The 14,165-nt window shown below is 58.0% G+C and overlaps 1 protein-coding gene across 2 annotated transcripts in view; it reads left to right on the forward strand.

The window, feature by feature from the left end:
• Cux1 (cut like homeobox 1) overlaps window positions 1–13,837 on the forward strand; it is a 248,132-nt gene extending 234,295 nt beyond the window's left edge. For both annotated transcript variants that reach the window (XM_048368758.1, XM_048368749.1), the window contains exons 15-23: window positions 6,084–6,211; window positions 6,475–6,538; window positions 6,973–7,082; window positions 8,069–8,185; window positions 11,054–11,137; window positions 11,401–11,457; window positions 12,137–12,217; window positions 12,828–12,892; window positions 13,038–13,837. In XM_048368758.1, the coding sequence (XP_048224715.1) occupies window positions 6,084–6,211; window positions 6,475–6,538; window positions 6,973–7,082; window positions 8,069–8,185; window positions 11,054–11,137; window positions 11,401–11,457; window positions 12,137–12,217; window positions 12,828–12,892; window positions 13,038–13,104 (773 nt within the window). In that variant the 3' untranslated portion in view covers window positions 13,105–13,837. The remainder of the gene's footprint in view (window positions 1–6,083; window positions 6,212–6,474; window positions 6,539–6,972; window positions 7,083–8,068; window positions 8,186–11,053; window positions 11,138–11,400; window positions 11,458–12,136; window positions 12,218–12,827; window positions 12,893–13,037) is intronic.
• Window positions 13,838–14,165: the final 328 nt, after the last annotated feature.

Genomic DNA, 14,165 nt, shown 5'->3' on the forward strand with positions numbered 1-14,165 from the left:
CACTTCCCACCAGAACCACCTGCCCCAGGACAGGGGGCAGGGCACAGAGAGCATCTCCTCCAAAGGGATGCCTCCTCCCATGGGAAAAATTAGCATAAAACCTTAAGAGTACCAGTGTGACAACCCTAACTCTAACTCTCCTGTGGACTAGATTGCATACTCCCCCTTAGATTTTGATGAATCTATTAACTCAAACCATAAAATGTAAAACAAACTAACAGCACAAAGTCTCTTTACCCAGAGCATCTCCCCAAGTGCTTGTAAAGTGAGATCTCATTTAGCAAAACTGCATTGGCACCGTACTAGTTTGTTAGAGTTGTTTGCTTTGGGGGTTTTTGATATTGTCGCTTTGGTTGGTTGGGTTTTGGGGTTGTTTGGGGGGACAGGGTTTGTTTCACTGTGTAGCCCAGGCAGAGTGGCCTGGGGAATCTCCATCTTTCTGCCTCAGCCTCCTGAGTTCTGGGGCTACAGGTGGTCACCACCACACCCAGCTTTGTGCATGGTTTTGCAGGGCTCTTGGAAACAGCTGGCTGGCTCTGGAGGCAGACAATGGGAGGTGCCAGGTTGCGCTGGGGGATGGCCCCTCACCAGGCAAATTTCCGACCCTCCAGGGCTCCGCTTTGCTTTCATCCCTACAGCTCCGTGGGTTGGACCAAGGTTGTGGGCCTTACCGGGGGCTCTGGGAATCACAGTGGCGATGTCTCCCCAGAGGGTATGGTATTTGAACACCTGCAAGCTGCTGTCTTCGTGTGTTGATCAGGACCTCCGTGTGCCTGTCTTGGCAGGCCAGTGCTGGGGCACCTTCTCCAGGCAGAGGCCTGGACCTAGCCATGCCCCACCATGCTGGGAGCTTGCAGGGCCCAACGGTGGTGCAGGGCTGGGCTGGTGGAGCCTATTGTGAACATGGGTGTGGGCGTTTGTGTGAGTGAAATGGTAGAGACCCCAGACACTCAGCTTGTCCATAGGAAGGGCTGGGGGGCAGACTGTGCAGTGCAGTGCGGTACAGAGGTGAGCTGTGAGGATGCCACTCGCTGTGGAGGGAAGAATCAGGGTGTCTGTGGTCGCTGCTGGGCCCCAAGCAAGTCGGCCAACACTGGGGACCTCTGAGGGCCCCCCAGGGGGCTCTGTGTGAGGAGGAGTCATTGGAAAGTGAACTGTAAGAACAGTGGGCCACTCAGGCGCCTGAGGCTCAGGCCTGTAACCCTAGATACTTAAGAGACTGAGATGTGAGGATCATAGTTCCAAGCCAGCCTGGGCAGGAAAGCCCATGAGACTCTTACCTCCAATGAAACACCAAAAAGAAAAAAAAAAATGACGCTGTGGCTCAAGTGGTAGAGCCCTAGCCTTGTATATGAAAAAAAGCCAAGTGAGAGCACAAGGCCTGAGTTCAAGTCCCAGGATTGGTACAAATAAAAGACGAAGGAACAGAGTACATTGGAGCAGGAAGAGGTGCAGGCCGGTGGGTACAGATAGCAGGAAAGCCAGGTCCCCCCAGTCCTCGCCCAGGGGCATCCAGGACAAAGCTGGGCTGGAGGGCAGCTCTGGGGTGAGACTCAGTCCTCTGCAAGTAGAGACTGGAAGAGGAGGGGAGGCCAGCACAGGGGCGGCAGCCCACATTGAGATGACAGGCAGCTGTGATGGGGACCAAGCAGCCGGGTGTTGGTGACTCACGCCTGTCATCCTAGCTACGCAGAAGGCTGAGATCTGAGGATCATGGTTCAAAGCCAGCCTGGGCAGGGAAGTCTGTGAGACTCCTTTTTTTTTTTTTTTTTTTTTGCCAGTCCTGGGCCTTGGACTCAGGGCCTGAGCACTGTCCCTGGCTTCTTCCCGCTCAAGGCTAGCACTCTGCCACTTGAGTCACAGTGCCACTTCTGGCCATTTTCTGTATATGTGGTGCTGGGGAATTGAACCCAGAGCCTCATGTATATGAGGCAAGCGCTCTTGCCACTAGGCCATATCCCCAGCCCCTCTGTGAGACTCCTTATCTCCAATGAACCACCAGAAAACCAGAACTGGAGCTGTGGCTCAAGTGGTAGAGCACTAGCCTTGAGCTGAAGCGCTCAGGGACAGCGCCCAGGCCCTGCCTGAGTTCAAGCCCCACGACTTTATTTATATAATAAATTTATTATATAAATAAATGTGCCACTGGCAGATGACCCAGCCTCCACCAAGAGCTAGCCAGGCCCCTGGGCCCAGGGAACAACAAGTGGTTCTGAGGGACGCAGAGCCAGTGAGTAGAGGAATGGCACTGACTCAGATTCACTCCCAAGCTGGCTCAAGCCTGTGATCCTCACTTCTTTTTTCCAGTCCTGGGGCTTGAACTCAGGGCCTGAGCACTGTCCCTGGCGTCTTTTTGCTCAAGACTAGCACTCTGCCACTTGCGCCACAGCGCCACTTCTGGCCGTTTTCTACATATGTGGTGCTGAGGAATCGAACCCAGGGCTTCATATATACGAGGCAGGCACTCTTGCCACTAGGCCATATTCCCAGCCCGATCCTCACTTCTTGAGAAGCAGAGGTAAAGGTCAGTGGGCTGGGAATGTGGCTCAGTGGTAGAGTGCTTGCCTAGCATACATGAAGCTCTGGGTTCGATTCCTCAGCATCACATACACAGAAATAGCCAGAAGTGGCGCTGTGGTTCAAGCGGTAGAGTGCTAGCCTTGCCATCTCTCCCAGCGTCCCATCTCTATCAGAGTCTGGGTGTAGTGGGGCCTTTCTTTAATCCCCTGGGGCACCAGGGGGTGGTTCTATCTTCCCCAGTGGCAAGTTAGAGGATACCAGCCCAGGCATTGAAAATAACCGAGGCCAAGAGGGCCTGAGACATGGAGACATGGTTCAAGTGGCAGAGCACCTGCCTTGCACGCGCCAGGCCTGCAACTCAGTCCCTTATTACTGCCAAAATAAACCAATCCACCCGGCGGAGGCGGGGAGGCCGGAGGTGGGGAGGCTGGCTAGACATCAAGGGAAAGGTCAGTCAGGCCAGGTATGGACCAGGGCGGCTCTGTGCAGCCATCAGCTTTGGATGGCATCCGGGTGGCCAAGGGGAGGGAAGGAAGGGTCCAGCCAAGGATGGAGTGCCAAGATGGTGCTGGGGGAGAAGCAGCCAGCAGGTTGGGGACCATCGGGCCCAGGGCCAAGGTCTTGCCTCCATGTCAGGGCCGGGGATGCGGGGATGGGCCAGGGGGCCCATGCACCCCCACACATGTTCTAGATTCCAGTACTGTGGGGTGCGCGGGCCTGCTGCAGGGGCCTGTAGATGGACACGCACTCCAGGGCACGGGGGACGCCAGGGCTCGCAGGCCATGCCCCTGGGTCCACTGCCTCTCACCCTGCACCCCAACTTCCAAGTGGGGGCGGCCCATGCCCTAAAGCCAACTCAGACCTTGCTAGGGTCACCTGTGCCTCTGACCTCAGGAAACTCAGGGGGTCCCTTAGACCCAGGCCAGTGCAGGCTTTGCCTCCTATACCCCCATTCTGCCCACCACTGCCAGGTGCCTCCCAGCCCCACCCAGGGGCCCCCGCCAGGCCCACTGCAGCCCTTGGCCATCTGAGCCCCTCCCACCCCAGCTCTCTGGACCTTCATTGTTCTTCAGGCTGGCTGTAGGCCATGATCCTCCTATCTCTGCCTCCTGAGTTAGCTGATAGGTGGGAACCACGACACCCAGCTCATTAGCTGAGATGGAGTCTCACTGACTTCCCCCCCAGGCTGGCCTCCAACCTCAGTCCTCCTAATCTCAGCCTCCCGAGTAGTCAGTTCAGCCTTTATTTACTTGGTGTAGGGGCCCACCTGATGTCTCCCAAGTGTCTTGCTGCCTGTTCTTGACCCCTTCCCCCAGGTCTCCTCTCCCCCCTCCCTCCCCTCCCCCCCACTGTCCACCAGCACCTCAAAGGCCAGTGCCAAGCCAAGCTGCTGCCCACTCCTTCCCCATCTCGGGGTTCCAGGGTGGAGCACAGGCCTCTCCACTGGGTTTCCTACCCTGGTGGAATCTCTCATCCAAATCTGCTGCCTCACCCAGGCCAGGCTCCCCATGCCATACAACATGCTCAGGGCCAGAAGTCAAGAACCTTCTAGAATGTTCTAGAACATTCCACCCCAGGACCATCCCTGGACACCACATGGCCATCCAGAGATGTTGCCCCAAGTTGTGGGCATGGGTATCCCTCCCTCCTGCGGAAGACGTGGCCTGTAGCCAAGGGTCCTCCTGCCCCCTGCTACCTCGTCATCTAGAAAGGCCACCCAGAAGCCCTTCTCCCCTCCCCAGTGCCAGGCGGCCACAGGAGTCCAGCCCTGGGGCGGGGGGGGGGGGTGTTAGCTGGTGCTGGGGGTGGGCACAGCGCTCCCCTCAGCCCCCTCTAGGGCTCCAGCTGCAGATGTTTGCCTCTGAGGGCAAGGGGGCATTGGGCCAGGCAGCAGGCCTATCATCCAGGGGATCTGGGCTGTCTCCCCCAGCCTGCACCCGTCTAGGGAGCCCAGGCAGGGTCAGGGCCAGCACCCTCCCTGGACACAGAGCGCCTGAAGCTGAGCACACCCCCCCCCCAGCCTAGGCCCCCCCTCCGGCCCCTGGAGCTGGCCATGGCTCTGGACTCTGGTAGGCCTCTCATCATCAGGGTCACCAGGGCCACACCCTCACCCTGTCCTGCCCTGAGACCCCAGCCCCATCACGGCCAACTAGTGGGGTTCAGTGGAGTGGCTCCCTAAATGTCTGAGGAAGACTGAGGAGACTGGCGTGGGAGGTCTGGGGCCCCCAGGCAGTGAGGCCCAAGGTTCTCATTCTCCGTGGGTCCAGGGCGAGGCTGGCCTGTCCCTGCAGCTGGGCAGGCCGGGCAGGGGGCATCCTCTCCCTCATGGTAGCGGCCTCTGTGCGTCTCTAAGGCCGCGGTGCCCCCTGGTGGCTGCACCGCCCACCCCAGAGGATGGTTGAGTCAGGTTTTTTTTTTTTTTTTTTTTTTTTTTTTTTTTTTTTTTTTGGCCAGTCCTGGGCCTTGGACTCAGGGCCTGAGCACTGTCCCTGGCTTCTTTTTGCTCAAGGCTAGCACTCTGCCACTTGAGCCACAGCGCCGCTTCTGGCCGTTTTCTGTATATGTGGTGCTGGGGAATCGAACCTAGGGCCTCGTGTATCCGAGGCAGGCACTCTTGCCACTAGGCTATATCCCCAGCCCTGAGTCAGGTTTTTAAACAAATGAAGCCCAGAGGGGGTGATCTGCAGCCCAGAGCCACACAGCATGGGGAACTGGGCACAGCAAGGAGCAGGGGCTCCTGGACCCACCAGAGGCACCCGAGGGGCACTAGCTGGGGAACTTCCACGCTCTTGACCCCACACAGGGCAAGAGATCTCCCACCAGAATTAGCTTGAATTTTCTTACTTTCAAAGATGACCTCTGGGTGCCAGGCAGGGAGACCTGGGAGACTTGGGGAGTCCCCACCTCACCCCCACTGGTGCTGGAGCCTGAGGCAGGGGTGCCGTGCAGGTGATGCAACAGCTCCAGAGGTGGGGCCTCCCAGCCCCCTCAATCTCACCCCATGGCATTCGTCCTGGTAGAAAGCTGACACTCACAGGCCTGGCGGCGCTCGCCTGCCATTCCCACTGCTTGGGAAGCAGAGAGGAGGATCGTGGTCTGAGGGCAGTGCTGGGCACAGTTAATGTGAGACTCCATCTGAAAGACAGAGCTAGGCCTGGAGGCGAGGCTCACGTGGTAGCTCCAGGCAAGCATGAGGCCCTGAGCTCAAACTCCAGTGCTGCCAAAAAGAAAAGGGGACAGGAAAATAAATCAAGCTGGGGTTCCTTGTCCTGCCTGGCAGAGGCAAGGGGGCATCGGAATGGAAGCTGGGCCGCCCTCGATCACCCAGAAGGCCCTGGCAGAGCTGGGGGGGTGGGGAGGCCTGCATCCCCCAGTGTCACATCCCATGGGGCCCCTGTGTCCCCCCATGTCCTCCCACCCAGCTTGTGTCCCCCAGGGACCCCTGCATCCCCTACCCCCCACCTGGCACATGGCCCCCCAGGGGCTCTGTGTCCCCTAGAGCTCCTACCCCGAGCCCTGTTCCCCCAGGCCCCTCTGATGGCTGCCTCTCCCTTTGGCTGCAGGGCGCTGTGCAGAGCTGCAGGCCCACGCCACGGAGGCCATGGCCACAGCCGCCGGGCAGAGGGAGCTGATCGCCCGCCTGGAGCAAGACCTCAGCACCCTGCAGTCCATCCAGCGGCCCGACGCCGAGGTGAGCCCCGTGCCAGGAGGGCCCCACCCCCCAGCTGCCCACACCCCTGTCCCTGCACCCTTCACAGACCCCAGTGCCTCGGGGCTGGCTTTGATCCTCTGCCCTGAGAGCCCTGGGCAGAGGCAAGGACAGGATCCCCACTGCCGAGACCCTGGGGCCCCATTACCCAGCTCTCCTTTGATCCTCAGCTGGGGTTACAGGCATGAGCCACGGGCCCTGCCACCATGTGGAGGTGCACCCCCATCCTTTCCTCTTACCCACAGGGAGCTGCTGAGCAAGGCCTGGGGAAGATTCTGGAGCCCATTAAGGAGACTACCCTGTTCTATGGTGAGGCGAGGCTGCCATACTCATGGGGGGCGGGGGAGTGTTCAGGCCGACAGCCCAGACCCCCAAAGAGTGCTGCACTCCCCAAAACAAGGATGAGGCCCTCACTCGGCAGTGCAGCCTTCAGGCCAGCAGGGCCTCCTGACCCTGTGGCCTCTACACATGGGGACTGGCTTTCCAGTGGCTGCTGAGCCAAATACACTGGAGGAGGGGATCCCCAGCTCCCACACACCCACTGACAGACACGGTGTTACCTCCAAGTTTGGGGGCACAGACCACCCTGGGGCCTGGGGCTCCATCAAAGGACACAGAGAACAGGATCCCCCATGCCTGCTCCCACCCAGCCTCCCGTCCCAGGGGGCCATGGGCAGCAGCAGCTAGGCCTGAGCTCCCCAGAGGCTGGGCCACCACCCAAGCCACCCTCTGCCCCCTCCTAGGAGCCCCATCAGCAGCCAGCGCCCTCCCCGAGGGCCACGTGGACTCCCTGCTGTCCATCATCTCCAGCCAGAGGGAGCGCTTCCGCACCCGGAACCAGGAGCTGGAGGCCGTGAGTCTGAACCCCTGCCCTCCATGGCCTCGGGATTAGGCTTGCTCCTTGCCGCTAGGGAGGGCTTCCTGGGGGAGTCTTGAGAAAAAAGTGGGGTGCTAAAGGCAGATCCTCCATCCAAAATGGCGAGAGGAAGGCACAAGACACAGACAGGCATGTGCCAGGCTGGGCCCTGCACCCAGGTTTGAAGCAGGGTAATGATGTCACGACACAGGAGGGGAAGATGGGTCCACCACACAGCCAGTCCAGGACAGAGGCTGCGGGGAGAGACGGTCAGCAGACACCCAGTGGTCCAGGAAGAAATGCCTGAACTTGGGGCAGGAGGGAGTGGACCCCGGGTGACATCCAGAGACCCCATGGGGTCAACAGCAAAGAGTCCAAAGAATCTGCTGGCTGCTGGGCACCGGTGCTCATGCCTGTAATCCCAGCTACTCAGGAGGCTGAGATCTGAGGATGGGGGTTCAAAGGCAGGCCGGCAGGAAAGTCTGTGAGACTCTTATCTTCAGTTAACCACTTAAAAGCCAGAAGTGGCCCTGTGGCTCAAGTGGCAGAGGGCTAGCCTTGAGCAAAAAAAAAGAAGCCAGGGACAGTGCTCAGGCCCTGAGTCCAAGCCCCAGGACTGACCCAAAAAAAACCAACAAGGCCCAGACTACCGCTCAGACCCGGCCTCTGGTGCAGGCCATGCCTTCCTCTCAGGTCCCACCCCTGCTCAGGCCACGCCTCCTGCTCAGATCACTTCGCCCAAGTTTCTACCTAGCATCACAGCTTGGAGCACAGTGTTCAGCACATGACATTTGGAAAATGACAAATAGCAAAAGCAAATACACAGACTCTACTCCAAGTGTGACCTGTGCCTGCAGGGGTGCTCGGGAGGGCATAGGAAGGGGCCTCCTCGAGGGGGCAGCGTGGAGGAGGCCTTGAGCAGGTCAGGATGAGGTTGGCACAGAGGAGGATCAGTGCCCAGCCAACATGCACCCCCTCCCCAGGAGAGCCGCCTGGCCCAGCACACCATCCATGCCCTGCAGAGCGAGCTGGACAGCCTGCGTGCTGACAATGTCAAGCTCTTCGAGAAGATCAAGTTCCTGCAGAGCTATCCTGGCCGGGTGAGTGGGGAGCCACAGGAAACAGGGCCTCAGATTCCACCCAGTCTCCCCACTCCTTAAGCTCAGGAGAAACCCCAGTGGGATCCTGAAGGAGCTCATTCCCAGAGCTCCCAGGTACAAGAGTCAGGGGAGATAGGCTGAAGGCCTGCAAGCCAAGCACTGCCTTTGAGAAAGGGGGGCGGGTAGCCCACCAGACAACCCCAAGAACCGAGAATTTAACCCCAGAGGTACTGAATGTGCAGGACAGGGCAGGCCTCGGAGAACCTGTGTTTTAAACATAGTTGGCTAGGGAAGAGAAAGAAAGATGAGGGTGTAAGATATCACAAGAAATGTATTCACTACCTTATTATGTAACTGTACCCCCTTTGCACAACACCTTGTCAATAAAATTTAAAAAAAAAACATATTTGTGGGGGAGTGGGGCACCCGTGGCTCATGCCTGTAATCCTAGCTAGTGGGAAGCTATCAAGGGGAAGGATCAAGGTTTGAGGCCAGCACAGGCAAACATGAGAGACCCCTGCTCAGCCAGTGGCTGGCCATGGTGGCATCTTGTCTCCCTAGCCACGTGTGAGGCTGAGATGGGAAAATCAGGACAACCCTGGAAGAGAGGTCCGCAAACCCCCATCTCAACAGAGGAAGCAGGGTATGGTGCTATGTGCCTTTACTGCAGCTGTGGTGGAGGGCAAAAAACATCAGAGAGATCGTGATCTCACACACTCAGGCAGGAAGAAGTTTTGAGAACTAAAAGACAAGCTGGAAGCATGGCTCAGAAGTAGAGCAGGGCCCTGAGTTCAAAGCCATGTACCACCAAAGTAAAAACCAAACAGCTGGGGGAGGGGGGTCACATAGTTCTAGACACTCAGGAGGCGAGGTAGGATGATCTCAGACCAAGGTTAACCCTGAGCAATAAGGGCTGAGGTGGCTCAGAGCACCTTCTCAGCAAGGGCAAGACCCTGAGTTCAAATCCCAGTACTGTAAAATAAAAAAAAAATAAATAAAAAATCTAGGTGCCAGTGGCTGACACCTATAATCTGAGCTACTCAGGAGGCTGATTTTAGGAACACATTCCAAAGCAGGCTAGAGCAGGAATGTCCAAGAAACTCTTTTTTTTGTTGTTGGTTTTTTTTGTTTTTATTTTTGGCCAGTCCTGGGCCTTGGACTCAGGGCCTGAGCACTGTCCCTGGCTTCTTCCCGCTCAAGGCTAGCACTCTGCCACCTGAGCCACAGCGCCCCTTCTGGCCGTTTTCCATATATGTGGTGCTGGGGAATTGAACCGAGAGCTTCATGTGTAGGAGGCAAGCACTCTTGCCACTAGGCCATATTCCCAGCCCCCGAGAAACTCTTATTTTCTAGTTAATCAGCAAAATATCAGAAGTGGAGCTGTGACTCAAGTGGTAGAGCAGCATCCTCGTGCAAATAAAACTCAAGGACAGCACCCAGGCCCTGAGTTCAAGCCCGAGGGTCAGCACCAAAACAAAACAAATCCCAACAACTCAAAAAGCAGAATGGGATCAAGCACTCCCTCCAAAGCCAATCAGAGCAGGGCACAGAAGCCAGCCCAGTATGTGGCCACTGGCTGAAGGTCCCATGGGCAGTGAGTAAAAGAGCTGACACTCGGGGTGGGAACCCTGTGGCCAAACCATGGGGACCAGCACCCCATCTCCACCTGTCCAAGCTGAGCTGCCCTAGGGCCACCAGAGGGCGCCAGGACCCTGCCAGCCAGCACTGCTGGCGGGGGGGGGGGGGGGGGGGGGTGTGCGGTGTGGGGCCTGGCCTGGCCTGGCCTGGCCTGGCCCCACGCTCCCCAAGAACCCACTTCAAACCCTCCAAGCCGGGCCCTGGGGCACATCCAGCTCCAGGGACTGCTCGGGGAGGACTTGAACCCAATTCAGTACCATTTCCATTTCTTTCTTCAGCAAAACAAACAACAAACTTGACTGCATGGAAATGCCACCCCAACCGTCCTGTCCCTTCCAGCCTTTTTTTTTTTTTTTTTTTTTTGGCCAGTCATGGGGCTTGAACTCGGGGCCCTGGCACTGACCCCGAGCTTCTTTTGCTCAAGGCTAGCACTCTACTACTGGAGCCACAGCGCCACTTCTGCCTTTTTCTATATATGTGGTACTGAGGTATCGAACCCAGGGCATCATGCATGCTAGGCAAATATTCTACTGCTAAGCCACATTCCCAGCCCCATCAAATTTGTGTGTGTGTGTGTGTGTGTGTGTGTGTGTGTGTGTTTGTGTGCTTTGTGGAGCTTGAACTCAGGGCTTGGGTGCTGTCCCTAAGCTCTTTCACTCAAGGCTAACTCTGTACCACTTTGGGCCACAGCATTATTTCCAGTTTTCTGGTGGCTACTTGGAAATAAGAGTCTCAGAGACTTTCCTGCCAGGGCTGGCTTTGAATCACAATCCTCAGATCTCAGCCTCCTGAGTAGCTAGGATAGCAGGTGTGAGCCACCAGTGCACAGCTTGGTTTTTGTTGTTGTTGTTTCCCCCCCCCCCCCACACACACACAGATAGGGTCTCTTGTCTTTGCCTAATGTCAGCCTTACGCTGTGATCTTCCTACCTCTACCTCCTGCATGGCTGGTTTTACAGGTGTGAACTACCACACCAGGCTTGTTGAGTTGAGGAGTCTCACTGCTCTGTCCTCCTGATCATCACCTCTTGAGCACCAGCCAGCACTTTTCCTTAGGTGTCTGTGGGTGTCACGGGCCAGGGTATGTGTGTGGCAGGTGCTGACACTCTAGCACCTACTCCCAGAGGTCCCTCCTGGATAAGGAAACTGAGGCAGGGCTGAGATTGTGTCAGCCGCCCCCCCCCCCCCGCCACGCATCATATGACTGACGAGTCTGTCCTTGGCCATGCAGGGTGCTGGAAGCGACGACACAGAGCTGCGGTACTCGTCCCAGTACGAGGAGCGCCTGGACCCCTTCTCCTCCTTCAGCAAGCGGGTTTGTGAGCCTGCCCAGCCTCCAGTCCCTAGCCTCCCTCTGGCCCTGCCTTGCAAGCGGCCTCCATGTGGCTCTGTGGAGGGGCTACAGTAACGTGGAGGCCCACTCCCCTCCCCCCTGGGGAGCCCCACCCTGTCCATGCACAACTTTCCCCCAGAGGGGCTCACCCAGAGAGGGCGGCCCTGTGCCCCCAGGCTCTGTGGGTGAGGTGGGAGCCACTCTGTATCCCAGGCCCTCTCAGGCCTCCATCATCCCCCCTTCAGGAGCGGCAGAGGAAGTACTTAAGCCTGAGCCCTTGGGACAAGGCCACCCTCGGCATGGTGAGTGCCAGCCCTGCGCCCCGGGGCCAGCCTGAGCCTCTGTCTCTGGGTACCTTGTCCCTTCCCATTCTGGAGACACCCCAAAGACTGTTCAGACCCTGCTGTGAGCAGACCAGGCATGGCCATGCATGCTTGTAATCCCAGATCCTCAGGAAGCAGAGACTGCAGAATCAGCCCAAACTGTCTCAAAAAGAACATGCAAACAAAAGTGCCTGGGGGGGGGTGGCTCAAGAGCCCTAGCCTCGGACTGGGAAGGTGGCTTAGTGGTAAAGTCCTCACCTTGCATGCATGAAGCCCTGGGTTCGATTCCTCAGCACCACATATACAGAAAAAGCTGGAAGTGGTGCTATGGCTCAAGTGGTAGAGTGCTAGCCTTGAGCAAAAAGAAGCCAGGGACAGTGCTCAGGCCCTGAGTCCAAGCCCCAGGACTAGCAAAAAAAAAAAAAAAAAAAAAAAAGAGCCCTAGCCTTCCCCATAGCCCCCACAAGGCCAAATACAGGATCCAGCCAGCCTCTGATAGAACCATAGGGCATCCAGGTGTAGAGCCTGGAGCTGGACTGCAGGGGGCACCATTGCCCAGAAATCCTGTAACTGGGTGCCTGGCCCATCCTTCTCCCTGCCGCCCCTCCCTTGGGGGCTGGGCAGCCTTGCCCCACCCACCCCCCTGCTTGCTCCCCAGGGACGGCTGGTTCTCTCCAACAAGATGGCACGCACCATTGGCTTCTTCTACACTCTGTTCCTGCACTGCCTCGTCTTCCTGGTGAGGGTGCAGACAGCCACTGGGGACTGGGACATCTCCAAACCACCACACGCAGGGGGGCCTTGGGGGCAGCAGGGAGCCCAGCCCCTACTTTTCCCTTCCTCTTCCAGGGCCTCTGCCTGGGTCATAGCCAGGCCACTCTGGAGAAAGGGACTGGGTGACCCCTCCCAAGGGACCTTGGTGGGAGGAAAGGTTGAGGTGGATGCCTAGGCCGGGAGGGGTTGGGTCCACCTCGTCCCCCAGGCGACAGCACAGAGAAAAGACACCCAGGTGCACTGGGGACTGGATGAATCTAGGGACCAACACTGAGGCCTGGTGAGGCCTCCATACCTTCTGGGTGGTGGGAGAGAGAGAGGTGGGCTGCAGGCATGGGAGGCTCCAGCAGCCTACAGAATGGGTGTCCCTCCAGAGCTAGCTGGGTTCCAGCTCTGCACCAGGGCCCAGCTGCTCTGGCTCCTGCTAGCTCTGTCCACAGTGCCTGGGAGGTTAAAACTGTCTCTAAGCCCCACCTCACCTGGGCCCTGGGGACACAAGCCCTTCTGTCCCCAGAGCCAAGCCCAGGGTCCCTGGGCGGCAACACTCACAGTGGGCCCCCTCCCTCCCCGGCCAGGTGCTCTACAAGCTGGCCTGGAGCGAGAGTGTTGAGAGAGACTGCGCGGCCACCTGCGCCAAGAAGTAAGCACCCCCAAACCCGGCTCCAGCGGCTCCCCTGTTGTCTTCTCCACCACGGCCCCCTCCTGGCTCCCCAGCCCTGCGTATGCGTGTCGAGGTTACCTGACCCTCACTCACACACCTCTTTCACACTCGCTCATGTTCCCAGGTTCGCCGACCACCTGCACAAGTTCCACGAGAGTGACAAGGGGGCGGCCGGTGATTTGTGGCAGTGACCCCGGGGCCTCCGGACAGCAATGGCTGCCTTCCCTACCCCTGCTTGCTTAGCTGCTTCTAATTACTTAGCTTTCCCCAGAGACGCCCACCCCCGAGGGGACTGCCCTTGTCCTCGGCCCAGCAGTGCCCTCTTGAAACATCAGCCCCCCCAGAGCCCAGACAAGGGGGGTTCTCATGAGGCAACCCCAGGCTGACCTCCAGCCCTGGTGGCAGAGGTCAGCGGTGACCCTAGCACTCAGCATGCATGGATGCTGTGGCTAGGGGTCTGAGTCTCAGGCCTGAATGCACCTGGGCTCTGGCGAAGGCCCACCCCCAGACCTCCTGAACACTCTAAAACAAGCCAAGGACCCTTCCCTCCAGGCCTGTTTTTGTAACCAGGACACAGGTTACATTGAACCACCACTGAACAGGGAACCCTGGAGGGCTGGACAGTCCCCTCCCCACAGCCCACACCCACCCCCCACCCCACCCATACGTGATTTCTGCTTGCTTTTTTGGTGAGGTATTCTGGGCTTTAATTGAGGAAATGCCCCTCCTTCCCCCAATCCTCCTGGCTCCGGGCTCCTCCTCGGACCCCAGACTGCCCTGAGGAGCCCCAGACTGTCACAACTGGTCACCGCTGCCCTCGTGTGACTGCAGCTCAGGGCCCTGGCAAGAACCTTAGTTAGATTTGCGCTTGCGCATGCCGCTTTGCATATTTGAAATAAACCACAGTTGCAGCCATGTTGATGACATCCTGTGTTCTGACTCCAGGGGCGCCTCTAGCCATACCTCGGGAGCTGTGCGGGCCCCAGGTGTGGGAGCACACCCTGGGACCCAAGGAAGATCTCCCCAATTCTCTGTCCTCAAGATTTCCCCAAGCAGAGCAACTCTTATCTGCAGTTAACCAGCAAAAATCTGGAAGTGGGGTTGTGATTCAAGGGGTAGAGTCCAGGCTTGTGAAAAAAATTAAAATGGGAACTGCAGCCTCTCATTGAGAAGCCACCAAGGCAGTGGCTGAAACCACTGCATGAAGCTGAGCTGTGTGACATGGTCTGCTGGGGCCACATCAGCCCCCAGG

This window comes from Perognathus longimembris, chromosome 1, assembly GCF_023159225.1.
Source record: "Perognathus longimembris pacificus isolate PPM17 chromosome 1, ASM2315922v1, whole genome shotgun sequence".
NCBI lineage: Eukaryota > Metazoa > Chordata > Mammalia > Rodentia > Heteromyidae > Perognathus > Perognathus longimembris.